Consider the following 27,748-nt stretch of genomic DNA (forward strand, 5'->3'; position numbering starts at 1 on the left):
TTATATTTATTTGAAAGGCAGAGTTACACAGAGAGAGAAGGAGAGGCCGAGACAGAGAGGTCTTCCATCCGCTGGTTCACTCCCCAATTGGCAGCAATGTCCGGAGCTGGGCCAATCCAAAGCCAGGAGCCAGGAGCCAGGAGCTTCTTCGGGGTCTCCCACGTGGGTGCAGGGGCCCAAGGACTTGGGCCATCTACTACTGCTTTCCCAGGCCATAGCAGAGAGCTGGATGGGAGGTGGAGCACCAGGACTCGAACCAGCACTGCAGGCCGCAGCTTTACCCACCACACCACAGCACTGGCCACTTTGATTTCTAGATCCACATTTTCTCCATTAAACAGAAGCTGGGATGGCGGTAATTCCCAGAAGCCATCTGGACTTGTGGCCTTCCTCCCTTCCCTCTGAGCAGAGAGGAGGCCCTTGGCCTCAGCCTTGGGACAGTGTCGCATCTTCTCTGCGCCTTCCTGAGCCCTCCCGACCTGAGCGTGTTCAGAGTGGCTTCACCTGCAGGTCCATGTTGGGCAGGCCCTGGAGCTGAGTCCCTGATTTGCTTTTGGCATAGGGATTCCCCAGACACGGTGTAGGTGGGTTCTGCTTGTTGAAAATCACTTCCTGGCTGGCGCTGCAGTTCAATAGGCTAATCCTCCGCCTTGTGGTGCCGGCACACCAGGTTCTAGTCCCGGTCGGGGTGCCAGATTCTGTTCCGGTTGCCCCTCTTCCAGGCCAGCTCTCTGCTGTGGCCAGGGAGTGCAGTGGAGGATGGCCCAAGTGCTAGGGCCCTGCACCCCATGGGAGACCAGGAGAAGCACCTGGCTCCTGCCTTCGGATCAGCGCGGTGCACTGGCCGGCTGCGGCAGCCATTGGAGGGTGAATCAACGGCAAAGGAATACCTTTCTCTCTGTCTCTCTCTCTCACTGTCTACTCTGCCTGTCAAAAAAAAAAAAAAAAAAAAAGAGAGAGCGAGAGAGAGAGAGAAAATCATTTCCTAGCTCAGACTTGGCCGTGCCTGGTACTGCGGGTGATGGAGTCTCACTCGTGTGGGGTTTGGGGAATGCTGAGCTGACTTAGGGCATTGTGGAGTCCTGATATGGGAAGAGACTGGGGCCACTTCCCAGGCCCCGCACCACGGCCAGGCCTCCCCAGGGAGTCGCCTAGTTGGAGGCCCAGGCGAGGTTGAGGGGCTGCATCTTTTTCATACACCAGTTTCCATGATTCCAACGTGCCTGCCTCGTGTGCTTCCTTCTCTTGGTTCACTTAACTTGGGTCCCCGGCAGTCTAGGAGTCCGGGGCCAGGTGCTGTGTTTGCAGGGAGCATGCTGGCTGAGCGGGCCTGGCCTCCTGGCGTGCTTGCTGCTGGCCTGCTGCCTTCCTGCTGCCTACTCAGCTCAGCCTCCACAGGCACCCGATTCTCCCCGCCGGGTCTGCACGCTCCGGCTGTTGGCCCCACGCAACCCTGCACGTGAGCTGTTTGCACAGACTTGGATTACTTGCTAACGTAGAAAGATCAGCCATTTAAAAAATTCTGAGTTCTTTACAGCCAGGGCTGGCGCCCCCTGTGACTTCCCCATGTCCCCCCAGCACTGAACGAGGGCAGAGGTGGGTCTCTGATTAGCATCCCCAACGCCACTGTCAGCTTCTTTGTCTACCAAAGAGGCGAGAGAAGCGTCTCCAGCACCTGCTTCTCCATCAGAAGACAGGTGCAGGGGCCACACCCTGCTGGCCTCACTTCCCGCTGAGGCTGCTCCTGTTGGAGACCCTTGTTCTGCCAGATAACCTGCTGGCTGACTGATCCTGGCTGCAGCGACCAAGGCTTCTAAATAGGTCAGGGTGGACCCCGCCCCAGTTCCAGAAGCAGGCCCTGCAGGAAGGAGGGGCTAGAGCGGGGAAGGAGCAGTCGCTCAGAGTTCATGATAGTGACCTTGGTGCAGGCTAGTGTGCTCAGCACCGTCATTTCACTGATGTGCAGATGCGTGATTGACGCCCCGGGCAGCAAGGCATACAGAGGGCGGGGCCCTCGCCCTCGGCCTAACAGAGAGGTGCTGCTGTCTGTAGTGAGAGGCAGGGCAGGTCTAGGTCGGGAGAGCCCTGATTGGCTCTGTGGCTCCAGCACCCCTGCCTGCCCCTCGTGCTGGTTTAGATTGGAGAATAAAGAAAGGGGCAAGGGAGGGACAGGAAAGGCGGCCCCTCCCGATGATTCCAGCAGAATTGACTCATCCCAAAACCTCCCGGGAGACAGGTGCTTCCCACCTGACTCCAAGGCGCCAGTTAATACACCTTTCTCTTCCTTAATTTAAAAACAAATGTTTACTGGGGGCTGGAGCTGGGGTGTGGTAGGTTGAGTCTCCGCCTGCAGTGCCAGCATCTCATATGGCTCCAGTTCATGTCCCAGCCGCTCCTCTTCCAATCCAGCTCCCTGTTAATGACCCTGGGAAAGCAGTGGAAGGGGCCCAAATACTTGGGTCCCTGCACCCACGTGGGAGACCTAGAAGCAGCTTCTGGCCCTTGGCTTTGAGTCTGCCCAGCTTCAGCTATTGTGGCCATTTAGGCAGTAAACCAGTAGATGGAAGATTCTCTCTCTGTCTCTCCCTCTCTCTGTCTCTCCCTCTCTCTGTCTGTAATGCTGCCTTTCAAATCAATAAATAAAATCTTTAAACAGGCCGGCACCGTGGCTCAATAGGCTAATCCTTCACCTTGCGGTGCCGGCACACCGGGTTCTAGTCCCAGTTGGAGCGCCGGATTCTGTCCCGGTTGCCCCTCTTCCAGGCCAGCTCTCTGCTGTGGCCAGGGAGTGCAGTGGAGGATGGCCCAAGTGCTTGGGCCCTGCACCCGCATGGGAGACCAGGAGAAGCACCTGGCTCCTGCCTTCGGATCAGCGCAGTGCGCCGGCCGCAGCACACCGACCGCGGCGGCCATTGGAGGGTGAACCAACGGCAAAAGGAAGACCTTTCTCTCTGTCTCTCTCTCTCACTGTCCACTCTGCCTGTCAAATATTAAAAAAAAAAAAACTTTAAACAAAATTAAAATTATGTTTGTGTGTGTGTTTATTTGAAAGGCAGAGGGGGCAAAGATCTTCCATCTTCTTGTTCACTCCCCAAATGCCCACAGTGGCCAGGGCTGGGCCAGGTCAAAGCCAGGTGTCTGGAGCTCCATCCGGGTCTCCCACGTGGATGGCAGCAGGCACCCAAGTGCCTGAGCCACACCTGCTGCCTTCTCAGCGTGCACATTAGCAGGAAGTTGCATGGGAGTAGAGGAGCTGGGACTCAAACGAGGCAGCTCCACGTGGCATAGGGTTACAGGGTGAGGGCATCACAAGCAGCGTCGTCACTGCTCTGCCACATGCCCCCCCCCTCCCCGGTCTTTATAAGGGAAGGGCTCTGAACAGGTGCTGCCTTTCTCTTCCTCAGGGAATTACTTCCCTTGCTTAAAGAACACTCAGTTTTACAATAGATGTTTCTTTCAAGAAGTAAATAGAAATTAATCACTTTCATTTATTTCCAAAAAAGAATTGCCCCCAAAAGGTATCTGCTGCATGTGTCCCAAGGCTGTGCCAGGTCACCCAGTGGCAGGGTGGAGTCGTCGTGGCGGGGGGAGTTTGGCACACGCAGGGGCTTCGGTTCTGGCCCCACTGGACTTCAAGCCGCACAGCAGGAGGCCTGAGCCTGGTTCGAGACTATCCTGCTTTAAGGGTGCAGCCAGTAGGCTGCACTGTGTCGAGTAGAGCTGGGAGCTGAAATGCACTGGGCATGTCGTGCTGGCACAGTTTGTAATAATAAATGCAGCCTGAGAGACAGACACGTGGTGTGAGTGAGGAGGGAAGAAGCAAGCAAGGAGGGGAAGCTCTGTTTAGATTGGGGTTGAGTTGCCCGGGCCTGCTTCTCCACTTGCACTGTCAAGACACCACCTTCTGTTGTGAGAAAACTGCCCTGGGAAAATGTGTGTGCGTGTCTACCTGTGTGTGCATGTCTACCCACATACATGTGTCTACTGTGGATGTGTCTACCTGTGTGCGCATGTTTATCTGTGTGCATATGTCTTCTGTGTGCACATGTCTATCTGTGTGTGTCTACTTGTGTGTGTGTCTACCTGTGTGCACAAGTCTACCCATATACATGTGTCCACCTTAGACATGTCTACTGTGTATGCATGTTTACCCATGTAAACTGTCTACTGTATGCACATGTTTACCCATGTAAACACGTCTACTGTATGCACATGTCTACCTGTGTGTGCATCTACCTATGTGCACATGTCTACTCACGCACACATGTCTACATTGGGCGTGTCTACCTGTGTACACATGTCTACCATGAGCGTGTCTACCCATGTATGCATGTTTACCCATGTGCGCATGTCTTCTGTGTGCATGTGTCTACCTGTGTGTCTCTGTCTACCTATGTGCACATGTCTATGTGTGTGGGTCCCCCACCCAGAGGGAGATGGAGGGCTGCTTTGTGCAGTGAGAGTTGAAGGTCGCTTTGGTTCTTGCCCTGACTCTTTGACCAAGTTGTCTTTTACATAAAATGGCATCAAAACTGCCTTTTAAAAAAATTATTCATTTATCTGTAAATTGGAGTTACAGAGAGAGAGGGAGAGACAGAGACCCTCTGGCTGCTGGTTCACTCCCCAAATGGCCACAGTGGGCCAGATCAAAGCCAGGAGCTTCACTCAGGTCTCCCATGTGGGAGGCAGGGGCCAAGCACCTGGACCATCTTTGGCTGCTTTCCCAGGCCATTAGCGGGGGGGCAGGATTGGAAGTGGAGCAGCCAGGACACAGTATGGAATGCCAGCATCGCAGGTGATGGCCTCGCTCACCACCCTGCAGCGCTGACCCCACGTGTGTTGTTTGTTTAAGATTTATTTACCCATCTATTTGACAGGCAGAGACAGAGAGAGAGATTTTCCATCTGCTGGTTTACTCCCTAAATGGCCGCAACAGCCGGGGCTGGGCCAGGCCAAACCCAGGAGCCTCATACTCCATCTAGGTCTCCCTTGGGAGTGCAGGGGCCCAAGCATCTGGGCCATCTTCTTGCTGCTTTCCCAGGAACATTAGGAGAGAGCTGGATCAGAAGCAGAGCAGCCAGGATTCGAACCAGCGCTCATACGGGATGCCAGCGTTGCAGGCGGCAGCTTAACCCACAGCGCCACGACCCTGGTCCCAGAAACTGGCTTTCTATGAAGAAGAGTTGCTGAGGCCATAAAGGAGTGGCGGGGTGGGGGGTGTCCCTTCTGTAGCCAGCCGCCGTCTGGGCTGTGCCCCTCACAGCAGCCTCCCTGTCCTCGCTTTGTCATCCAGAAGGATCTCTGACAGCCGAGGCTGTGTGCAGGCAGCGTACTTCCTGGTACTTTCACGTGTCTGGTTCTTATACTGGTGCGGATCATTCTAGACACTGGTGAGATTCCTGCCCGAGCCGGGACATCGAAGGCCGCAGTCACAGGATGCAGACAGCCACCGGGGGCCCTGTTGGTGGGAAGAGGGGGTGTGGCCGCCCCCACACCATTGCCCTCCTAGCTCGGGTGCAGGTTTACAGCCTTGTGAATGGACTGACAGTGAGTTACCGTTTCCAAGTCAAATGACACCAGACTTAACCAAAATTCACCCAAAATTGCTTTTGAGTCTCAAGAACCATGCACGTGCTAGGGGTTATTTCATCCAGCCTTTGCTTCCTGGAGAATCCAGGAAATGTGCGTAGAAAAAGGGGAAAAGAAGACCTGATGCCCCAGGTCTTTGAGCCCAGGTCAGGACGCATTGCAAGGACTCCTTTTGGTGTCACCCCAGCCCCGGCTGCAAGGCTCCTGAGGCCAGAGCCGTGTCCTGCTGTCCTCTGTGTCTGTGTCAGGCTTGGCGCACCCTCCAGACGTGAGGGGAGAGCACCCAAGTCAGCCGGGCCTTGAGCCAAACATTTGTTCTTGGGATTGTTTTTCTGGTGCTGCATGACAAGCGTGGTGGCCCGTGACACTGCACACGCATGCCACAGCTCACCGTGCACAGCTGCAGCCCCCGGGGAGGCTCCAGGCTGGCTCCTCCAGCTTTCCCGCCCTGCCTCTCATGAGGCCACTTCCATGTTCACCCAGGTTGTGGATGGGACGCGGTCTGGATAGCTGGGGGGAGAAGGGAAAGGGTGGCGGAGTTGGCTAAGCCGGGAGATACACAGATCTTCTGCGGGCGTGAGCCCATCACATCTCATCACTACCAGCCCACTGCAAACCACTCAGCCACTTATGTACTCTGTGGGCTGGGGGCTGGAGGGGGCATGGGGGTCAGCAGTTGTAGGGGGGCTGTGAACAGTGACTGGGGGCAAGCAGTGGCCCCAGAGGTAGCAGTTAGCTTGAGGCAAGGTTCCCTTGGGAGTTTGAATGAGCCCAGGGAGCTGACGCTGTGACGCTGTGACGAGCCTGCCGGTCTTGGCCTGGTTTCTGTCCTCTCTCCTGAGACAGACAACGAGATCACCCGGGGTGGGGGGGGGAGTGGCCAGGTCCCTCCGTGCCCAGAGAGACTTCTTCCTGCACTTGGGAGGAGAGCGGTGAGGCGAGGTTACAGGGACCTTGACTCTGAACCGGCTTTGGGGAACTTTTAATTTCCTTTGGATCAAATGTGCCCCCCAATGCCACCTTTCGGGGAGGTGTCGTCCTCTGAGCCCCAACACAGCTGTCGGTCTGGGGTCCCCGCTTCCTCGCCGCCTGTCAGCTGAGGCCATGGACGTGCCTCCTCCTGTGGCCCTTGCGGTGTCTTCAAAGCTGGCATGGCATCGCTCGCACGCTTTCCCTCCACCCCAGAGGAGACCCTCTGCTTTTACAGGCTCGTGTGGTTGGGTTAATCCTACCTGGGCACCTGAAAGTTCTGGCCCCTGCGTGACCTTGTACAGGTGCCATGGCCTCTTTGAGCCTCCTCCGTGGAGGCTCACCTGAGAGCAGTGCCGGTGGGGGGGGGGGGTTGCTTATTCTGTTTCTGTCCTCCCCTTGTTGGCATCTCCTGACACAGATACAACAGAGTTCCCAAGGGCCATCTCTGTGGGAAGTGCTTGTCATTCGACAAAGTCCCCATGACCCGCCTTTTTCAGTGTGGAGAAATAAAAAGAGGAGAGGCAGGGCGCCCTGTTGAAACCCTCCTGGCTTCCCCCTGCCCCTTCGGCTCACGTCAGCTGCTGTCCTGGGCCTGCGGAGGGTGGGGGCGGCAGCTCTCTGCCTGTGTCCTTAGACAAGCAGAGCCGGCCCGGCCAGCAGCTGGCCCCTGCCACTCAGCCAAGAGGCTGCCCTGGCCCAGGCCAGGCGAAGGCTGAGGCCACCGCCCAGGCCTGCCTGCCTGCCTGCTCACCGGCCTCTCCTGTCCCTTCTGTGCCACACAGGAGATCCCCCACGAACTCACGCTGGACGCCCTGCTGGAGATGAACGAGGCCAAGGTGAAGGAGACGCTGCGGCGCTGTGGAGCCAGCCCCGAGGAGTGCGGCCGCCTGCAGCACGCCCTCGCCTGCCTGCGGAAGGTCACGGGCCTGGGTAAGTGGGGCCTGCTGGCCTCCTGTCCCCTGCCTCCACGGGGTGGGGGGATGAAGGGGACATCTCTCTCCAGGGCCAGCCTGCTCCCCTGGGGGCTCGGGCCCCTGCCTAGGTGGGGGTTGGGATGGGGCAACCACAGCCCCAGGTTTCTGGGGTAGCTGGGAAAGGCCAGGGTGAACCTTCAGAATGTGTTTGATGACCCAAAAGGGAGGCCCCCCAGGGTCCTGGGGCTCTGGATCGCAGTGGGTCTGGCCGGTCTGGACCTGGGAAGACTTGAGCCATTGTTAGAAATCGGCAGACTGGGAGGGCCCTGTGTGACTTCCCTCCGGGGAGTGCATCTGTGCGGGGTTTTGTGCACACTCCGCCAGCTTCCTGCATTCCAGCCCCCGGCCCTTGTCGGCCGGCTGCACTCTGTGCTCAGAGACACCGTGGATGTGGGCTTAGCCTGAGCCGAGATGCTTAGAGTGCGTGCACAGCAAGGCATGGAATCCTGGCTGCAGGACGAGGAGCTGGGGAATTCTTTGCAGGCTTTCTAGATCTTGCCTTGGAAACAGCTTCGCATGCCTGCCCGATGCTCCCACTGCAGGCCCCGGGCAGATACGCATTGAAATGAGCCTCGTGAATTGAATTAGCCTGTTTTTAATTATCTGAGCCTCTTGTCTGAGCCCCGGCTGCCTGGGGCTTCAGGAAAGCACCGAGGTGTATGTGCTGCTTAGTTCCTGCCGTCCAGGAAGATGAGGCTTAGCTTCCTCCCGAGTCATCTGAACCCAGAACTCAGTGCAGGTTCAGAGAATCGTGACCCGCCGGGCCTCCCTGCAGATGCTGGGTGTAACATGGCAGAGGTATGGTGCTGGGTGTAACATGGCAGAGGTGTGGTCAGAATCCTCGTCTCCACCCATACAGAGGAAGCCCTGGGGAGGGGCTTGGGACACACGGCGGTCAGTAGCAGAGCCAGGGTTTGTGCTTCGGGCTCCGCTGGCAGCAGAGGGCAGGAGGATTTGTCACTGGAGCTGAGGCCCCTAGGGTCGCCTCTCAGACCCCACCCCCATCCCCCTTATGCAGGGGTTTTCAAGGAGCCAGCTGTCGTGTGGTACTGACCTGCCGGTGTCATGAAGGCCGCCGTCTGCCTCCCACGGATGCCGAGATGGGGAGGGGGCACTTAGTTGGGAAACACCTGCCGTGTGCCTGGCACATGACACGCTGGAGCCACACCCTTCACAGAGGAGGCATGAAGCAGCAGAGCAAGGGGCGCACTGGCGGAGGGGTCTGGGCTCCCACATCCGGCGCAGGGCAGAGCTGGGCTCTGAACTCAGGTTGCCTCCTCAGAGGGCCTGGGGAGAGGGGCCTTTCCCAGGTCCCGCCTCATTCAGTGCCAGCTCCTGGGGCCCCTGCCTCCCCAAGAGAGTCCTGGCCATATCCCAGGCCAGGGTGCAGGCCTTTCGACTGCCCTAGCCATGGCCATTCTTCCTGGACACCTGCTAGGGACTGGGTGGGTACCGGCAATGCCTATCTTTAGGGTCCACTGTTGGTGCATCTTCACGGCACCTAGACAGGGTGCAGTGATGGCAGCCTGAGCTCCGTGAAGGCGGGCCGTGGCAGCAGACTGCCGAGGCCACTCGGAACCCGTGGGGCCTCGGCCAGTTACTTAACCTCTCTGTGGACTTCTCCCATGAGGTTGCTGTGAAGATGCACAGGGTTGAAGCGAAGTGTTTAGACCAGAGCATGCCATAGCTTAGGTGCCCTTTCCCACATTAGGCCTGTGGGGTGATGGATTATGTTGGTGCCATTTGCACTATGGTCTCTGGTCCTAGAGGGTGAGTGAGCGATGGTTCTTTGTGCTGGTGCATAGGGACGACCATTCCCGCTGATACTCCCTATCCTTCACCCACAGCAGACATCACTAATCAATCCGTGAATGCTTATACTGAGTGACTCCAGCGTGGCTACTGCCAACTGACTGGCACTGGCCTGTGCACCAAGACCTGTTTGCCATCCCTGAGCTGGCCCAGAGCAACAGTGATTAAATAGGCTGTTTGAAGAATGTGGGGCTTCTTTCCCTGGGTGGCAGACTTGCTCAGAGATTCATGGAATCTGTTCTTCATCCACTTAGCAAGAAACCTGTGTTCAGTGCCTCCCCCAGGCCAGTAGAGAAGCTCAAGTGTAAATCAGAGGCAGGACGACCCGTCCTGCCTCCCTGTGCCATGAACCTGGGGGAAAGTACAAACCAAGCTCATGACTTGGGGAGGCTGTGGAGGCGGGGCTTCATCACCTCTGACCTCTGACCCAGAGCTGACCCAGTGTGGGTTCCTCAGAACGCATGGCATCATGGGAGGAGGCATAGCGCTGTGGTCAGGGCTGAGGGGTTCACCTCCCATCCCACTGTTGCCTTTGCTGACCGACCTTGGTGGTGTGGGTGACCTCCCCTGTCACGGGGGCTGTGGGAGGCAGGGCTTCTGCAGGACGTGGTAAAGGCCTCCAGGGCAGAGGTCACTTTGGGTCAGCCTTGACCTTCCTCGCTCTACGTGTGGATAATTCTGAGAGAGGGAGTGGGTGTCTTCTCCTTCCTGCTGTCGCAGCTCGCCCATTAGTACCGCCCGCCCCCACCGCCGTGGCCCCGCCAAGGCAACCGCAGGCAGGACTTGGACTTCAGCACGTCTACCGCAGGCTGGCTATTAAGTTTATGGTTCTATATGGCCCGTGAATGCCGATGTAAATACCCAGACAGCCTGTGGCTGAGTAAAGGTTGCCCTCCCCTGACCTACAGGAACAAACCCGGAGTCCTTAGCAGACAGACCAGCCTCCCTGAGCTGGCCGTGCCGCCCTGAGCCCTCCAGCCTTGTCCCCGCCTTGCCCTGACCTCGCAAAGCACACGGAACACTCTGTAGTGATGGAAGGTGCCGCGTGCTGTTCCCTGTGCGTACGCTGCTCCCTCTGCCCGGGACACCCTTCCCCCTCCCCACCCCCAGCTGCCTCAGCCCTGACCCCAGCCTCCCCAGGCCACTGTCTCAGCAGACGCGTCTCCCTGTCCCAGTGCTCCACACACTGAGAGCTCCCATGGGCCTCTGTGGGCACAGCAGACAGGTCTGTCTGCCTTGTGCATTTGCACCCAGCACCCAGCCTGCACACGGAGCAGTGGACGGATTGCACCGTCGACACAGAGCCCCACGGAACCTCGGGTTCTCCTGGGGCTCAGCTCCCAGTGGGGGCAACCAGAAGCCCCTCACGGGCACCTCTCAGAAGAAAATGGCTTTGCAGCCTCTCTGGCTGGATCTTTGTTCCGCAGCCCAGGGCAGCCCTCTTTCCTGCTGTTTGGATTTTCTTGCCCCAGGCTTTTCCCTTCACACACCCAACTTCCCTTTCCTAACCCGTAAAGGGGTCATCAGCTTTCGGGTGGGCTTCCCAGCCTGCACCCCCAGTCCTGCCCGCAGGAGCCCAGCACAAGCCATTCCCTCCCTGGGCCTCCTTCCCCGCTCTGTGAAGCCCATTTCAGAGTAGCACCCGCCCTGGGGGCCTCACCGTCAGCAAGAGTGTGAATGCTGCATGTGCGCGAGAGATGCTCTTACAAACCGGGGACAGGCTGGTGTCTGAAGCTTTCCACAGATGCTCTGTGCAACCTTGGACAAGGCAGTTAACCTCTCTGGACCCTAAGTCCCTTCACCTGTTCCAGCCCCAACCATCTGCGACTCAGCTTCTTGACCCACAGGAGGAGAGCACAAAGAGGACTCGGGCTGGAGTTCAGTGGATGCTCGGCGGGAAAGTGGCTCTGGGCCTTCCACGGATACCCTCCCTCCAGCCAGCCTGCCCTGGACACCAGGCAGCTCCCAGCTGGGCAGAGGGGGCAGCAGCACCCAGGGCCCACGCTCCGTCTCCGTGTCAGCCCTGCCCGCCTCGGACTCCGCAGCCCCTGGCCTGAGCGAGGGCCTCTCGGACACCTGCCTCCCGCTGCACGCCAGCGGCCGGCTCACCCCCCGCGCCCTGCACAGCTTCATCACGCCACCCGCCACGCCCCAGCTGCGCCGGCATGCCAAGCTGAAGCCGCCACGGACGCCCCCGCCACCCAGCCGCAAGGTCTTCCAGCTGCTGCCCAGCTTCCCCACGCTCACCCGGAGCAAGTCCCACGAGTCGCAGCTCGGGAACCGCATCGACGACGTCACCCCCATGCGGTGAGTGCTCCCGCCGCAGCCACCACGAGGTTTTATAAAATTTATGCAATGGGCCAGCGCCGCGGCTCAATAGGCTAATCCTCCGCCTGCAGCGCCAGCACCCTGGGTTCTAGTCCAGTTCTAGTCCAGTCTAGTCTCCTCTTCCAGTCCAGCTCTCTGCTGTGGCCCGGGAAGGCAGTGGAGGATGGCCCAAGAGCTTGGGCCCTGCACCCGCGTGGGAGACCAGGAGAAGCACCTGGCTCCTGGCTTCGGATCAGCGCAGTGCGCTGGCCACAGTGGCCTTTGTGGGGTGAACCAACAGAAAAGGAAGACCTTTCTCTCTGTCTCTCTCACTGTCCACTCTGCCTGTCAAAAAATAAATAAATAAAAAGATTTATGCTATGTATTTGAAGGGCACAGTTACAGAGAGAGAGAGAGTGTTCCATCTGCTAGTTCACTCCCCAGATGACCACAACACCCAGGGATGAGCCAGGAACTCCATCCAGGTCCCCACTTGGGTGGCAGGGACCCAGGTGCTTGGTCCATCTACCTACCTTCCCAGGTGCATTAGCTGGGAGCTGAATAGGAAGTGGAGCAGCCAGGACTGGAATGCTGGCATCCAGTTCCACTGGATGCTGGCATCGCAGGCAGCGGCTTAACCCACTGTGCCACAGTGCTGGCCCCGCACCAGGAGTTTTGCCTGCCATTCTCATCATGAAAGTGTGTACAATGCCGGTGCCACAGCTCAATAGGCTAATCCTCCACCTGTGGCACCAGCACACCGGGTTCTAGTCCCAGTCCGGGCGCCGGATTCTGTCCCGGTTGCTCCTTTTCCAGTCCAGCTCTGTGCTGTGGCCCGGGAGTGCAGTGGAGGATGGCCCAAGTGCTTGGGCCCCGCACCCCATGGGAGACCAGGAGAAGCACCTGGCTCCTGGCTTCAGATCAGCGTGGTATGCCAGCCGCAGCGCGCTGGCTACAGCGGCCATTGTGGGGTGAACCAATGGAAAAGGAAGACCTTTCTGTCTCTCTCTCACTGTCCACTCTGCCTGTCAAAAAAAAAAAAAAAAAAAGAAAGTGTGCACAAAAGACAAGGAAGTCAGCCATACAGAACTGTGCAGTGTGGGAGCCACAGGCACTCCCCATTCACACTAGGCCCTGACGGCCTTAGCTGGCTGAGCTGAATCCTGCTGGTTCCTGTCTGCACACACACAAAGGGTAGGCTGGGTGAGGCCACGTGAATGAGCGCACCCACAGCTCTGGGGCTTAGAACAAGGAAGACTTGTTTCTCACTGTCCAGGTGGGTCAGACTCTCTCAGGTCCCAGGCTGGCCAAAGAGCCACTTTCTGGCATGTGCTTGGCCCCTGTGGCGGAGGGAATGGGGCATTCAGGTCCTGGACACTGTTGGTTGAATGCCAGCTCCACACCTGCTGTCAACTCACCAGGATTGAAAAGTTCAGGGAAAAACTGTCGCATCGCTGCCAATGTCCTGTGTCACTGCCAATGTCACGCGTGGCCTCTGTAGTCAGGCTCGTGATGCACTGACATGATGACGGGTTTGTGTCGTTATTCCGAGCAGTAGTGCGTAACAGCTGTTTACACGGCCTTTGCATTGCGTTAGCGCTATCCGGAAACCCGGGATGATTCCAAGTGTGCGGAAGCGGTGTGCACAGGTTCTCAGCGAACACTGCGCCTGAGGCACTGGAGCCTCTGCCGGGGGCCCGGGCCCCGCCCCCACAGACTCTGCGGGACAGCTGTCCTCCTTCCACTCCCTGGTCGGGGCCCCACCCAAGGCAGGGAATTGGCAAGGGCCGTCCTCCTGTGCACCCAGAGGGGGAGAGCTGGCATATTTGGCTGAAACCACAAATGACTGTCACGTATGGTGCACGCTGTCCTGTGACTTGTGCTCACCTTGACGTGTGTGACAGCATCACACCAGGCAGCTCCCAGCTCAGTACATCTTTCTTTCTTTTTTTTTTTTTTTTTTTTTTTTAAGATGTATTTATTTATTTGAAAGGCAGAGTTACCCAGAGAGAGAGGAGGGACAGAGAGAGGTCTTCCATCTGCTGGTTCATTCCCCAAATGGCTGCCAAGGGCTCAATCTGAAGCCAGGAGCTTCTTCTGGGCCTCCCACGTGGGTGCAGGGGCCCAATCACCTGGGCTATCTTACGCTGCTTTCCCAGGCCATAGCAGAGCAGCTGGGACTCGAGCCAGTGCCCATATGGGATGCTGGCACTGCAAGTGGTGACTTAACCCTTATTTTTAAAATTTTAATTATTCTTATTTATTTGAGAAGCAGAGAGAGGGAGGAGAGGGAGAGTTCACATCTGCTGATTCACTCCCTAAATGCCCACGACCGCTGGGGTGGGCCTAGGCCAGAACCAGAAGCCTGAAATGCAACCCAGGTCTTCCATGTGAGTGGCAGGAACCCAGTCACTTGAGCCATCACTACTGCCTCGTGGGATCTGCATTAGCAGGAAGCTGGAGTTGGGAGCCAGGGCTGGGAGTTGAACTCAGACACGCCAAGTGAGACTTGAAAGGCAGAATCACAGAGGGAGAGAGACACTCAGAGAGGTCTTCCATCTGCTAGTTCACTCCCCAAAAAGCCACTATGGCCAGTGCCAGGCTGATCTGAAAACAGGAGCCAGGAGCTTCTTCCAGGTCTCCCACATGGGTACAGGGCTCCAAGCACTTGGGCCACCCTCTTCTGCTTTCCCAGGCACATTAACAGGGAGCTGGATCAGAAGTGGAGCAGCCAGGGCTCCAACTGGCACCCATATGGGACTCTGGCACCACAGGTAGCAGCTTTACCCGCTGCACCACAGTGCCGGCCCCGTGATGGACGTTTAAGCCACTGTTGTTTTTACAAAGATCACCTCTGTCGGTTTACCGTTTGGGAGCACGTGAAAGGACAGTGTTTCCTTTGGGTGTTCTTCCCTGTGGGTACCCCTGAGGGTTGGGGTACTTGACACAAGCACCCCTTTTTCTGGGGGCTCCCAAGGTCAGGTCTGCCTTGGGTGGCAGGGGCTTATTTCCTCTGTCCTGGTGCGGGCTCTTGGGCGCACTCCAGGAGAGACTTGGGCAGCTGTGATGAGCTTGCTACCCAGGGATACCCACCCTGCTACTCCCGGTCCAGCCGGAAGGGGCTGTGGACCACAGTCTGGGCTGGTCAGAGACGCCTCGTGGGCCACCCCATGCCTTTGTATCTTCTTCTCCTGAGAAGAGCACAGGCAGCCTTACTCCCACCTTCCAGGCAGAGAACAGGCCCGTGGGCAGGTGACACCAGACAGGGACACGCAGGCCACCTTGCTGCCCTGGCTGATCCCCCAGGGCCCCAGGGGACTGTGCAGCCCCAGGCGGGATGTCGCTGAGGGCATGTCCCTGCCTGACCCTCCCCGTGGGGCCACCCTTGTACTCCGCACAGCTGTTCTCTCTGCCCTCCTGGCCCAGCTGTGTCCTCTCCAGCAGACGGCCCCCTCCTCCTGTCTGGATCCTGGGTTCGCCCCACCAGTGGGTCCCACGCCCGTTTCCTCAGCTGTGAAATGGGGTAAACTCGCAACCATGCTGGCTGGCTGGGCTTGCGTAAGCTAGTGCATTAAAGTGCACAGCACAGGGTATGATGTCCATGTCCCCTGGGAAAGCTCAGCCAGGGCCCTTGTGGCTCTCTGCGTGGAGACAGTGTCCCTCCCCACAGGGCGGGCGGAGGTTCCCACAGTCGCTTGGCAGCCTGGCCCCAAGCCAGGCCTCAGAGTCCCACATCCCAGCCCCTTGCCTGTTGTCTCCCAGGAAGAATGTTCTAGAACACGCTGACGCAGCACGCCAACATAATCCCTCTCTCTCCTTTTTGTCTCCTCCAGGTTTGGTAAGAGAGATTTCATTTTGGTCCCCTCTGTCGCCGGGAGTGGCGTTCGTGTCGCCGTCCCCGTCGGGAGTGAATTCTTCTGACCCTCTCCTAGCCCACTGGGCCTCTGCATGCATGGCCCAGGAGCAGAGGTGCTGGTGACAGCCGCCCAGGGAGAGAGGCAGCCGTCCACCTCCCCACGAGCGGCTCCTCTCTGGGCAGCAGAGACCTGGACAGTACCCTGATCTGGGGGCAAGCCTGTGCCAAGCCCGTTTCCACCTGGACCCCTGTGGCAGGTGCTCTGCCCACTGGGCTGCCGCGGTGAAGAGAGGTCACCACCATCTGCCAGCATAGGTGGGCCACAGCCAGCTCGGACCCCAGCCCGTGTCTCCAGACCCCTTATTTAGGACAAGGACCTTCTCAGGGGCAGCTCTGCAGGAGGCCTTAAGAGCCCAGAGGGTGCCGCTCCCCCTTAGGGCAGGAGGAGGAAGCTCTAGCAGCCCTCCCCAAGTTCTTACATACGGCTATGCGGTGCAGCCTTTCCCCCAGGAGCCAAAGCAGAGCGAAGCTGTTGTGCCTGTGGACTCGCTTCCAGTTGTCCAAGCGGAAGTCCAGAAGTGTCTGTCTGCTGCCTGGGCAAGACGCCGTTTCTTGGCTGAGTGGGGGTGTATCTGGGGTGGGCTCTTGGCAATGGCGGAGGCAGCAGCTGTGCTTTGGCATGGTGGAGCCGGTACGGGGGTAAGGAAGGGAGACATCCGTGGTTCCCAGGGCTCTTGACAGAGCCTTGGAGGAAAATCTAGCAGCTCTGTCCCTTGCACAGCCGAGGATCTGTCATCTTCCAGACCCTGTGGTGACCCAGGAATGGGGACAGTGCAGCTGTTGACCCTTAGGGCCAATATTTCCATCTAGCTCAGAGAGAGTGGATGCCCCGGCTCGTGTGCCACCCCACTCTCCTGTCCTGTGCCAGGGGCAGATGTTACAAGTCGCAGCCTGCATGCAGAGCTGCATGGCTGGAGCCTCGTCTTCTCTGTGGCTGCCAGATAACCTGTGTGTTTTGCTGGCTGTGGCTCCTGCAGGGTAGGCTAGGCCCCGGGCAGGAGCTGGGACGTACCCCAGATGTACCAGAGCTGCCGATCAGCAGCAGGGCAGCGCTGGGCCTTTTGTCATCAGAATGCCCTTGGTGTGGGAGGTGCCAGTGCCTCCGGCATGGGCTTCTCTGGTGGATGGGTCTGTGTTCTTGGCTTTCAGAGAACCAGCACTTTCTGAGTGAGCACCAGCTGTGTGCAGGGCCAGCAGTTGGCCAACGAGGGGCAGTGGCTGCCTATCAGGGGCTGCTGACTCAGAGGGCGTGAGCTGGCCACAGATGGCCGGGGCACTGTCCTCCTGCGTGTTCTGGGTCCTTTGATCACTGCATGAAGGTCTTAATTGGCAGGGAAAAGCCCACAGCATCCTGCTGACTGGTCCAGGGGGTTTACAGACCCCTGGCGCCCAGCCAGGGGCTCCAGAAGGAGACAGGGCCACGTGAGTTGAGCATGCAGGCCACCAGCGGGCAGAGAGATTGGTTCTTGCTGCTCCTGCATCTCCCAGACCTGCTATGTGGAAAACAGGGTGCCTCTCCTCATGGGGAATCTGGAAGCAGAACAAGCGCCCAGGCCGCCCTCAGGGAGGCAGGCAGAAGGGAAGCTGGTAGCCCTTCTCTCAGCAGAGGAAGGGGTGCCCCAGGTAGCCCCAGAGACAGCCACAGGCAGGGCTGACCCGGGGGGAGTGTGGGACAGCTGCACCTGCGCTCGCTCCACCCACGGGATCTGGCACTGGTGGCTCTGAGGAGCGTCCTGCAGGCTGCACGGGGCCGCGCTGAGCTGCAGAGCTCGCTGGCCTTGTACCTGTCCCCAGAGGCCGACAACTCCGACCCGCTCAACAGGAAGTAACCTGAGCAAAGCCCTTGCAGACCTGTGGCCTGTGGCCTCGTCCATGAGGGAGTGCGAGAGACTGGGACGTGGAGGGCTTTGGCCTTCACCTTGGCTGTGCCTGGCCCCTTCTTGAGCTTGCCTGCCTGCACCTGAGCTGGAAACCGCCCAGGCTCAGCAGACTGGGCCAACCGCAGAGGCTGGGCAGTAACGGGCCTCAGAGAAGCGAGGCAAGAACAGGGCCACTGTGCTTGCTCTGACCCTGTTTTGATAGACATGGGTTCCAGGATGTCTCTCCCCTATGTGTTAAACCCTGTGCCCCCACCCAGCCTGCAACCAGGCGGGGGTCCCCCTGACTGCCGGGCTTGGCCCCTTTCCCTGCAGATCTCCCACACGGATCCCCACAGATGGTACGAAGGGACATCGGACTCTCTGTGACGCACAGGTAGGCCGAGCCGCCTGGGTCAGGAGGGGGTGCAGAGCAGGGCTGGGGAATCCGCCCTGGCTACTGTCTCTTGGGGCTCCCTGCCCGTCTGTGTGTGACACAGTCCTGCACCCACGTAGAGCCCTTGCCTCGTCACCCGCGGCCCCGTGGTCTTGCTGGGGCCTCTCCAGCCCCTGCCTGCATCCCTTCCTCACCCCACCAATAGGGTCACGGTCACAGGGAGGAGGAGCCAGGAGCTGCTCTGTGTCCAGTGTGACGCTGGCCACGTGCCAGAGCCCCTTGTGGAGCTTGTTGGAGATGCACCTCCCTGAGCTCCTCGCCTGGTGATCGGGATTTCCAACGACTTCCTGACTCCGCCGCTCAGACCCGCTGGGGAGGGCTGACGGGGTTGGTGATGGGGACTGTCCCGCGGTCTTGGCCTCGACGCTCGCGAGGCTGATATTGGATGGCAGCCGTGGGCTGGAGGGCATCTCTCTCTGCCTCGGGCTTGGGAAGCCCATGCTCCAGCTGCCCCTGTTCGGGGCTGATGTAAGGGCCCCCGGGGACTCGTACAGGCCTCCCCTGCCCCCAGGGTGCGTGAGCTGCCGTCTGCTGTGAGCCAGGCTGGCCTGGGCTCCCCAGCAGTGAGAAGCATGTCTGAGCTCACACCTGGGGGCAGCACTGACGCCCAGGAGGTACCCAAGGTTTGTGTTTGAAGCCCTGTCAGGGCCGGGGCACCTGTATTCTGAGTCAGGGCTCTCAGGGACAGCTGGGAGAAAGCAACAGTCAGCCACCCCTGGGGTGTCAGCCGTGGTCCTCCAGGGGCCACTAAAGGGATTTTTGCAGTCAGGAACTCCACCTATCCCCCTGTGAGCTGTAGACAGCAGCTGCTCTGAGCCTCAGTTTCCCCATATGCAAATGGGGTGGTGGCATCTTCCTCCCAGTCCCATCATAAGGGTACATGCCCTGAGCCTCACGGGCCGGCCACAGGATTAACTTGGGGCTCCCGAGGGAAACCAAGCTGGCACCGTGCCCTCTTCTGCCTCAATGCTCCTGTGGTTTCCCAGAGCGTCTGGGACCAGGCCAGCCTGGCCCAGCGTTTCCCAGGCTGCTGCTTCCTCTTGTGGCTGCCAGCGCACAGCCCTGCCCCCGCCTTGCCCGGCTGCCCCACCTACCCTGGGGCTTGGGCTTGAGACAATGAGGTCAGGCTCACACCCTCTTGACAAGAAGGCCTGCAGAGTTCCAGTTTAATCATCTGGGGAGGGGGGAGCTGTCCCATGATCCTTCGCTGGCCCAGGACAGCTTTATCCCCTCCCCTCCCCCCGCCAGCCCACCCCCCCCCCCAGCACCTGCCCCTCGGGCCCAGACCTGGCTGTCCTGTAGCCCTGTCGTGAGGATCTCCTGGTGGAGTTTCTCAGATACCTGCAGGTATCAGCTCTGTGAAGATATGGGACTTTCTGTCATTACAGATCGGTTTTTCCTGTACTTGAACTTTGTGGCCATGGAACCACATCGTGTGGCACCTTCTCCTTTTCACCTGACAGTGTGATTTGGAGAACACATTTGGACTAAAAGAGCCCTTGTTTTATGTGCTGGCTGACGAGTGCTCCCTAGCCCTCCCTCGATGGGCTGTCCTTAGGCCCCTGTGGGTGGACTCACGGGTGATTTCCAGGTGGAACGTGTCCCTCTGTCGTGTGACAGCGTGAGCGTGTCTGCCGGATGAGTCGCTGGGTCAGAGGACGTGCACACTGGTTGTTCTCATCGCTGTTTCTGGGTTGGCACGAAGTCTACACTGACTCAAGGGGATTGGCAGTGAGGACTCCATGGCTGGGGAGGAGCGGTGGTCCCTGGAGAAGGACCCCTGGGCTCTGGGGTGGAGCCAAGTCTCAGTGCCCTGGGACCACGCCGTGGCCAGGCCCCCGCTCCCTACCTGCGTGAGCCTGAGCACCTGTCCTGTCCCCCCACCCCCTGCAGGTTCTCCACCAAGTCCTGGCTGTCGCAGGTGTGCCACGTGTGCCAGAAGAGCATGATGTTCGGAGTGAAGTGCAAGCATTGCAGGTGCGGGCTCGGGGCGGCAGGGACGGCCCTGCTGAGTCCTGGCCTCAGGCTGAGTCAGAGTCCCGGGGATCGGCAGGGCTTCCTGCGGGACCCAGCCGGCCGGCACACGGGGACTGGGCTGGAGGGGACGTCTGTGTGGAGAAGGCAGCGAGCAGCGAGAGCACTCGGGACTGGAAGGCGTTCTGCAGCGCAGCCTGGTGTGTTAGCAGACGCGGGCGGGGAACCCGGGACAGGCTGTGGTGCAGAGCTGACGTCTGCCGGCCTGATCCCACCCAGGCTTCTCACGCCGTGGGGTTTCTGGTGGGAAGGAGGGCCAGGGGGAGGGGGGAGGAGGGGTGAGCAGAACACGTCCTCTGCTCTCCCCCTGTGGACGTGGCCCTGGGGTCTTGGTCCCCTTTGCCCCCCACATTGTTCTATGACCTGAGGCAGGGTGCATGCCCTTTCTGGGCCTTGGTTTTGTCGCTTCTGACTGCGGAGCTGCTTCCCAGAGGAGTGCTCCAAGAATCAGAATCAGTATGCAGGAAAGCGACTCGTGCCTGCTCCTGGGTCTGGTGTCTCCTGATCTCCAGGGAGTGCCACCTTTCCCTCGGGTCTAGGTCCCCGCCGGCTCCTGGCCATTGGCTTTAATCCAGGACCCGCCATTCAAGTAGTGCTTTTCCTGTGGAGAGCACAGGATGACCCTGAGCCCCAGGCTGCCCCGCGTTTGCCGTGTGAGGCTGATAGGGCACCAGCTGTCAGCCCATTTCATTGGCGAGAACACTGAAACCCAGAGGAGCAGGCAGGGCCAGGAGGAGAACCCAGCTCTTTGCATTCCTGGCCCAGTGCCAACCCTCAGACCACGTGGCCCCGTGCTGGAAGGAGGGGCCACCCGGCCTCCCTGGGGTCTCTCAGTAATGCCGGTGTTTGCCTGGCATTATTTAAAGTTCGGGTATCTCGAGCTTTCCGAAAGTAGGTGGCAGGTCTCTTCATCTTTCGAAAGGCCGAAGCGTGGGTCACGCTGGGTCAGGCTCAGGGGTGATCAGACCTGCTCTCCGGGCACACAGAAGGACAGGCACTAGGCAGACAGAGGCCACCGAGGCCATGAGTGTCAGGGGGACCACGCTTTTGAGCTCACGTCTGCCAGGCAGTTCGTGGCCACCATGGCTGTCACAGGGGGCAGAGGGATGCTACATGGAGCTGCCTGGCCCGGGCTTCCGAGCCCCCGTGCGCAGCCCTGGAGCCCCTCCCCTCGCTAACGCAGCCCCCTTCGCCAGGTTGAAGTGTCACAACAAGTGCACAAAGGAAGCCCCCGCCTGTAGGATCTCCTTCCTGCCACGTGAGTCCTCTGCCCTCCCGCCCCCTCCGGACTCGCGGAGGCTGTGGTCCCACCGCTCCCCTGCTGAGGCTCCCCTCCCCCCACCAGCAGTAACCCTTCGGAGGACGGAATCTGTGCCCTCGGACATCAACAACCCGGTGGACAGAGCAGCCGAACCCCACTTCGGGACCCTCCCCAAAGCACTGACAAAGAAGGTAGGTGGGGACAGCTGCCGCCCCGGCTCCTGTCTGTGAGGCGCCCCTCCCGCAGAGGCTTGGCCGGCACAGGTGACTGACGCACGGCCCGGGCAGGTGGGGGTGGGCGTTGGGACCTCTCCTTGGCCCTGACTTCACCTTCACGTCCAGCAGTGGTCACGTGGCCACGATCGCCGCCCACGGGGCTTCTGCCCTCCGTGTTCCCTTCGCCCCCATAGACACTCTGAAGGGCATGAGCTGGTGTTACCCCAGTGTGCCAAGGACACTGAGCCTGGGGCCCCCCAAGAGCAAGAGGCAAACTCAGGGTGCCAAGGCCTGAGCCCAAGGTGGCAGGAGCCCGTCTGCCAGGACAGGCCTGCCCACTTCTGTTGTCCTGCTTTAAATGCCCACGGCCGCACCCTTCACCCCGCGCTGCCCGGCACACACACATGGGTTGGTGGCTGTGAGCTGACTTCGCGAGGCTCCTGGACCCAACACAGGGACCCCTGAGCACAGAGGTCTCTTCCTGGCTTCTCAATGTGCCAAGGGCAAGGCCTCCATCAGGGCTGCCCTGCAGCGCCTGCACCACCTCCCTGACAGCAGCCGGTCCCCTCTTTAATGCCCAGGGCAGAGCAGGCCCCCTGCCAGCCGCCAGCCAGAGGGCAGGTGGTGGCTGGCCGGTTTCAGCTCTGTGTGTTACACTGATTGCCTTCTCCCTGTGCTGAGTGGTTTTTCCAAGCATGATAGCGATGACTGCGTCAAGTGAATTCTCGTAAGTAAACCGTGACTCACACGGGGCCTGCTTCAGACAGAAACCACCAGGTCGCTCCGCACCCTGTCAGCGGCCTGGCAGCACGGTTGCGGCAGCAGCTCCCTCCTCCCCCCCACCCCACCCTGGGTGCTACCACGGTCCCGCTTCAGAGCTCAGCGCAGGGGCCCAGGGAGGCGAAGGACTTGGCCCTGGGCACAGGCGTTGGCTGTGGAGTCTGGCCGGATCCCAGCACAGAGACCCCTGCGAACTGCACCAGCATCTCATGGCTGAGAGCCAGAGCCAGGGAGAGGATGTGGCAGCGAGCCCTGGGGAGGGGGAACGGGGCGGGGGTGGTGAAAGGCATTCGCAGGGGCAGAGGGTGGGGAGGAGACCCCAGCCCGGGCTTCTGCAGCTTAGGGGAATTCGACAGGAGGTCTTATCCAGCTTCTGCAGCTCTTAGCTGGTGTCTGTGGGCAATTTCCTTCACTCCTCTGGGCCTCCACGTCCTCAAATGGAAGTAGCAAGTCCTGTGCCAGGGCATGGTGGCCCGGAGACGTGACAGATGAGCGTGCAGTGCCCAGCAGGTGCCTCCTAAGTGCTTGCCCCACTCTTTCGCAGACCTGCTAGCTGGGACCACCCAGCAGCTTGGCCCTAGCAGGGCCAAAGGCCCACCCGAGAGAGGGCTGCAGGGGGCATCTGTCTCAGGTGGGGCCCTGGATCCAACCAGTGCGTCCCAGACCCAAATGCCAGTTCCTCAGCAGGTGGGAAAGGAATTCCTCGGCCAACAGACACTGGGCTCCTTACAGCTCTGAAATTCTTAACGCTTCCAAGGTGTGTGCCGGCAGCAGCCCCAGCCACCGCCGCCTGCAGGGTCTGCAGTGTCCTGTGGGTTCTGGGAGTCCTCCGTTGATGGGACTTCACTGGGGACAGCAAGGTTTGCAGAGACAAACACTGGGTGCCTCTGCTCTCCCACAGCAGAGCCCGTGGCGCGTAGTAGGCTGAACCGTGGTCAGAGGCTGAGCTGTGGCGAGCACCCTGCCCACACAGGATGCACGGTGTTGGGTAGTGGAGAACCTGTAGTTACAATGCCCTGCTGAGCGGCTGGGAGCTATGGGCGGATGAGGAGGAGGAGCCTGGCCTCAGCCCGTCCTCAGCGAAGCGTGTTTGTGCTGAGCTAGGAAGGGTGAGGGAGGCCGTCTGTGCGCCACCCTGCCTGAGGATGAGACTAAAGGTCATCGTCAGGGACAGAGGGGCCCCGGGCAGCACAGCCCCACCCACGCCCGCGGCTCTGGTCCTGCAGGAGCATCCTCCGGCCATGAACCACCTGGACTCCAGCAGTAACCCGTCGTCCACCACCTCCTCCACGCCCTCCTCGCCGGCGCCCTTCCCGACGTCCAACCCCTCCAGCGCCACCACACCACCCAACCCCTCACCTGGCCAGCGGGACAGCAGGTTCAACTTCCCAGGTACCACCCCTCGGGGCTTTGCCCAGCCCTCAGGGCCGGGGTCAGACCCCCCTTCTCAGCAGACCCCGGCAGGCTCCAGGTCCAGCCCTGCTGGGGCCACTGGGAGCTGCCCTTCCTGGAGCGCTTGCCGGGGGCCTCCAGCACGAAGCCCTGGGCTGGATGCTGCGGCCACACCCATTTACCAGATGGGGCCCCTGAGGTTTGGGACAGGGAGCAGCTTGCCCTGTGCAGAGGAGCCCATAAGTGGCAGAGCCAGTTCTGACACTCAGTCCCTGTGACACAAAGCCTGGGTTTGTCGCAGTCTCCGTGTCTCCCCCCAGGACCAGGCCCTGAGCTCGCGGGAGGTGCTGCAGGCACGGGGCAGGGATCTGGGCCCCAGCGCCCATCTGCTCTGTGAACAGGGAGAGCTCTCCCTCCCTTTCTGTGCAGCAGGGAGACCACCGCAAGTGGGAATTCAGTGGTCCCCACTGTGGAAAGAGGGCGTGTGTCCTGCAGGTGGAGCGGAGCAGGCCTCTGGCTTGGCTGCCCCAAGGCGTGGAGGGAGGTGTCGCGGTGCCGGCCTGCCCTGCCCTCAGCTGCCACCGCACTGGCCGGCACTGCCTATCGGGAGCCCAGGGAAGTGGCTCTGCCGCGGCCTCGCGGTGGGGCTCAGCCTTTGTTTGACTGTAGTCCCGGTCCGGGTCAGGCCCCGTCACTGGGTCCTGGAGTTCCAGGTGCAGCTCTTCCTGTGCCAGGAGACTGGGGACTGGGGCCACACAGCCAGCAGGAGGCTGGGCCGCCTCTCTGAGCCCAGCTTCGCAAGGCCCCTGGCGTTTTGTGGGACTTCCTCTTTTTCGCCTGTCCCTTTGCCTTCACGTGCACGCACTGGCCGTCACGCACTTGAACGCATCAGCAGAGCACCCCCACCCCTCCCATGGCTGAGCCGCACCCCTTGATTAACCTCCCCACCCCACCCCTGCCCCACGCCCCTGCCCGTTTGACACTCCGAGGTCATGCCTCTTGCTGCAGCTCCCGAAGGGAAGGGAGCCTCAGACCAGCAAAGCTTCTCCACTCTCCCTGCTGTCCCTGGACCAGGCCTCATTGTCCCCTGTAGACGCCTCTCTCCATCCCTCTTTCTGCTCCCGGCAACACCAGGGGTGCCAGCCCCCTGGGGTCGGGCCAGCCCAGTGATGGGGAAGGAATACCTCCTGGGGCCCCCCTGGCTCTGTGCTGTGCCTTGATCCTCAAGGATGACCTGGGAGTGGGCTACACATCACCGCCCTTAGAGGGACGCAGCTGGCGAGCCAGCCAGCCCCTGCCTGCCCAGGGCCCAGAGTCTGGGAGTCAGAACACTCCGCCCTGGCCTCTAGAACCCCACTGCGTCCCGTGCAGTCCCACTTAAGGGAGAAGTTGGGTTTTTGGGGGGCCGCAGGTAGGAAGAGGTGAGGAGACACGGAGAGGAGGCTGTCCTCTGCAGAGTCCCCGTGTCCCCCTGGGTGTGCAGCCCTCCTGGGCTCACGTGTATTTCACAGAGAAGGGCATTGGCCGGGCTCTGCGGCAAGGTGGCCGCGGGGCTGGGTCTCGGGACCCCCAGTCCTCTGTGCGAACCCCTCATCCTGGGGTTCCTGCCAGTGCCCGTCTTTCCCCTGCTGCTCCCGCCTCCCTGCATGGCTGTGCCTGTCCCTTCCAGGCCCCCTGGGGTGGGGCAAGTGGGATCAGGCTGTCCTAGCCCAGTAACCAGCCTCTGCATTTGCCATTCTCTGTGTGTGAGACTCACCTCCTCTTCTGTTTAAAGCTGCCTACTTCATTCATCATAGACAGCAGTTCATCTTCCCAGGTGAGTCTTTTGCATGGCCCCACTAACTGCCCCTTGGCTGTGACCCCCTTCTGTCCGGCTCACCCAGGCGCCCTCTCCCTCTCTGTGTGCCCATCCATGGAGGTGCTTGAGTGTCCCTCCACCTGCTTTGAGAGCTGACTACACATTGAGGCTGGGCAGGGGGCAGGGCATGTGTCCTGGTGATGGGCAATGCCCTTACCACGCTGTCCTGCACTGACACTGCGGTCCATTTGTTGAAGGTCACACAGCTGGGAGGTGGCAGGACAGGGCTATAACCCTGGCTTGCGGAATGGAGAGATAGGACTTCTGGCTGATGCTTTAGAAGCATCTGTCACCCTGTCATCCCTGCATAATGACACTGGACCTGTCTTAGAGAAGAGATGCAAGCTGAGTAGGTTTGCAGGCTCCATGTGTTCAGCGGGCTTCCCTGTGCCTTACTGCACAGTGCCATCTGCTGGTCATCATTGGAAATGCCTCCTTATGGCAGAGTTGAAAACTGTTGGGTTCAGTAAGACAATCCGTTGATTCTTTTGCACACGTGCCATGTGCCAGCCTTTACACTTGACCATATCCCAGCCTTGAAGGAGTTGATCAACTGAAGGTGGTGACATGCTGGCTGTAAGGTGTTTCAGACAGCCTGTAGCTAACGGGGTGCCTCCAGGTAAAGCAACCTCCTTTTGCAGCCACAGAGGTCTGGTCATCGCAGGACTTCCTGTTCCCCAGCCTGGCTCTCTGAGAGGGCTGGCTTGGAGTGTTATGGCTTTGCCCGAGCACGTGGAGACTGGCAGCCGTCAGGGGCCTGGGGCCTGCCCCGTGGAGGCTCCTGTGAGTGGCTGGGCACCTTAGCTCTGGGACAGGGGACTACCCCAGGGCACTGGGGAGACATGGCTCTTCTTCCAGAAGGGCCTGTCCCGCCCGGAAGCTATGTCCAGGGGAAGGCAATGTATTCTTGTTAAAAACGTGGGCATGTCTGGGAACAGAATGCGCAAAGCTCTCAACCTCTACGGCAAAGGATGAGTCCAGAGGCGTTTTGTCTTCCCTCTCGGGTGTTTCTTCTGCACACTCCTCCCCCAGGCGGGCGGTGTCCCTGCACCCGGGCGCTTGTAGGTGGGGAAATGGGCAGGCCACCACAGCCATCCTGGTGCCAGGGCAAGCCCACAGGCTGGCGGGCACGTGCATGCGTCCCCCTGATAAGAAGCCCCACGGCTTCTATCACGCTCCCCAAGTCTGCGAGGTCCCAGAGGCCTCAACTTCTGGCCCCATGACCTTCAGAGGTCACTGTGGAGGAAGCCACAGTAGGGCCAGGAAGCGCTGGGGAGGGAGGGACTGTGTCCAGGAAGGCAAGAGAGAAGCTGTTACAGCTTGAGTCACTGCCACGCGTGGGCTCTCTTGTTGCTGAAAGGGGGGTCATGGGCAGCCACACCCATCCTGGGCGCCTGTGGCACTGCGGTTCTGCACAGCGGTGACCATGGGTCCTGCTGTCCCTGCGTGCGGGATTTCCTGTGCTCGGACAGGGACCCACACACATCTGGGCCATATCTCGCGCCCCCTGCTGGACAGACTATGAGCTCTTTCCCCCGCGGCCCAACCCCAGAAGCCCAGGGGGTGGGGCCTCTGCCCTGGAGACCCTCAGCCTCACTTGAGCCACCTGCAAGTCCTGTCGGCCACTCCGCCGGCCTGAGTGAAGGAGTCTCTTTGCTTTGTTTTATTACTATTATTATTATTATTATTATTTTATTTTATTTTTATTTGAAAAAGAGAGAGATCGTCCACCTCTTGTTCATTCTTCAAATGCCCACAACAGCTGTGGCCGGGTCTGGCCAGAGCCAGGAGCCAGGAACTGCATCTAGGGCTGCCTCCCATGTGGGTGGCAGACAGCACTTGGACCGTCACCCTCTGCCTCCCAGGGTGCACATCAGCAAGGAGCTGGATCAGAAGCAGAGCTGGGGCTCAGACCCAGGCAGTTGGGGGTGGGAGGCAAGCGGTGTCTTAACTGCTGTGCCAGACGCCCGCCCCCATCTCTACCTTCAAAGGTGGTTACGGCCAGCCCTGCCACCCCACAGAGGGACCCTCCCCCAGAGGGGCGGCTCCGCCCACGTGGCTGCTACACACTTGATGCAGGGGCAGTTGGGCCACAGGGGACAGGTGTTGGCCTGGGAGTCTCCACCCCCGCCCACCGTCCTTCCCAGACCAGAGCTGTGTGGGCAGAAGCAGGTGCCGCTGGTGCTGAGCCCACGGAAGGTTCCAGGGGGGAGCACAAGTGGGACTGGTGGGGGTGGCAGACGCTGAGGTGAGGGGCGGCCCCCCAGGCTGCTGGGTGTCAAGCGTGGGTCTCGTGGGGCTTGGAGAGGTGGGCTAATGCTGTGT

At 60.0% G+C, this 27,748-nt stretch overlaps 1 protein-coding gene across 3 annotated transcripts in view; it reads left to right on the forward strand.

Annotated features, from left to right (window-relative positions):
• KSR1 (kinase suppressor of ras 1) overlaps window positions 1-27,748 on the forward strand; it is a 155,655-nt gene that overhangs the window by 110,368 nt on the left and 17,539 nt on the right. For 2 of the 3 annotated variants that reach the window (XM_070061100.1, XM_070061101.1), the window contains exons 3-11: window positions 7,344-7,491; window positions 11,195-11,654; window positions 15,488-15,492; window positions 17,763-17,823; window positions 19,777-19,860; window positions 21,114-21,175; window positions 21,266-21,369; window positions 23,400-23,565; window positions 25,340-25,381. In XM_070061100.1, the coding sequence (XP_069917201.1) occupies window positions 7,344-7,491; window positions 11,195-11,654; window positions 15,488-15,492; window positions 17,763-17,823; window positions 19,777-19,860; window positions 21,114-21,175; window positions 21,266-21,369; window positions 23,400-23,565; window positions 25,340-25,381 (1,132 nt within the window). Of the gene's footprint in view, window positions 1-7,343; window positions 7,492-11,194; window positions 11,655-15,487; window positions 15,493-15,593; window positions 17,824-19,776; window positions 19,861-21,113; window positions 21,176-21,265; window positions 21,370-23,399; window positions 23,566-25,339; window positions 25,382-27,748 lie in introns of those variants that run through there. The other variant, XM_070061099.1, reaches the window with a different exon arrangement.

The sequence above is a fragment of the Oryctolagus cuniculus genome, chromosome 17 (assembly GCF_964237555.1).
Source record: "Oryctolagus cuniculus chromosome 17, mOryCun1.1, whole genome shotgun sequence".
Taxonomy (NCBI): domain Eukaryota; kingdom Metazoa; phylum Chordata; class Mammalia; order Lagomorpha; family Leporidae; genus Oryctolagus; species Oryctolagus cuniculus.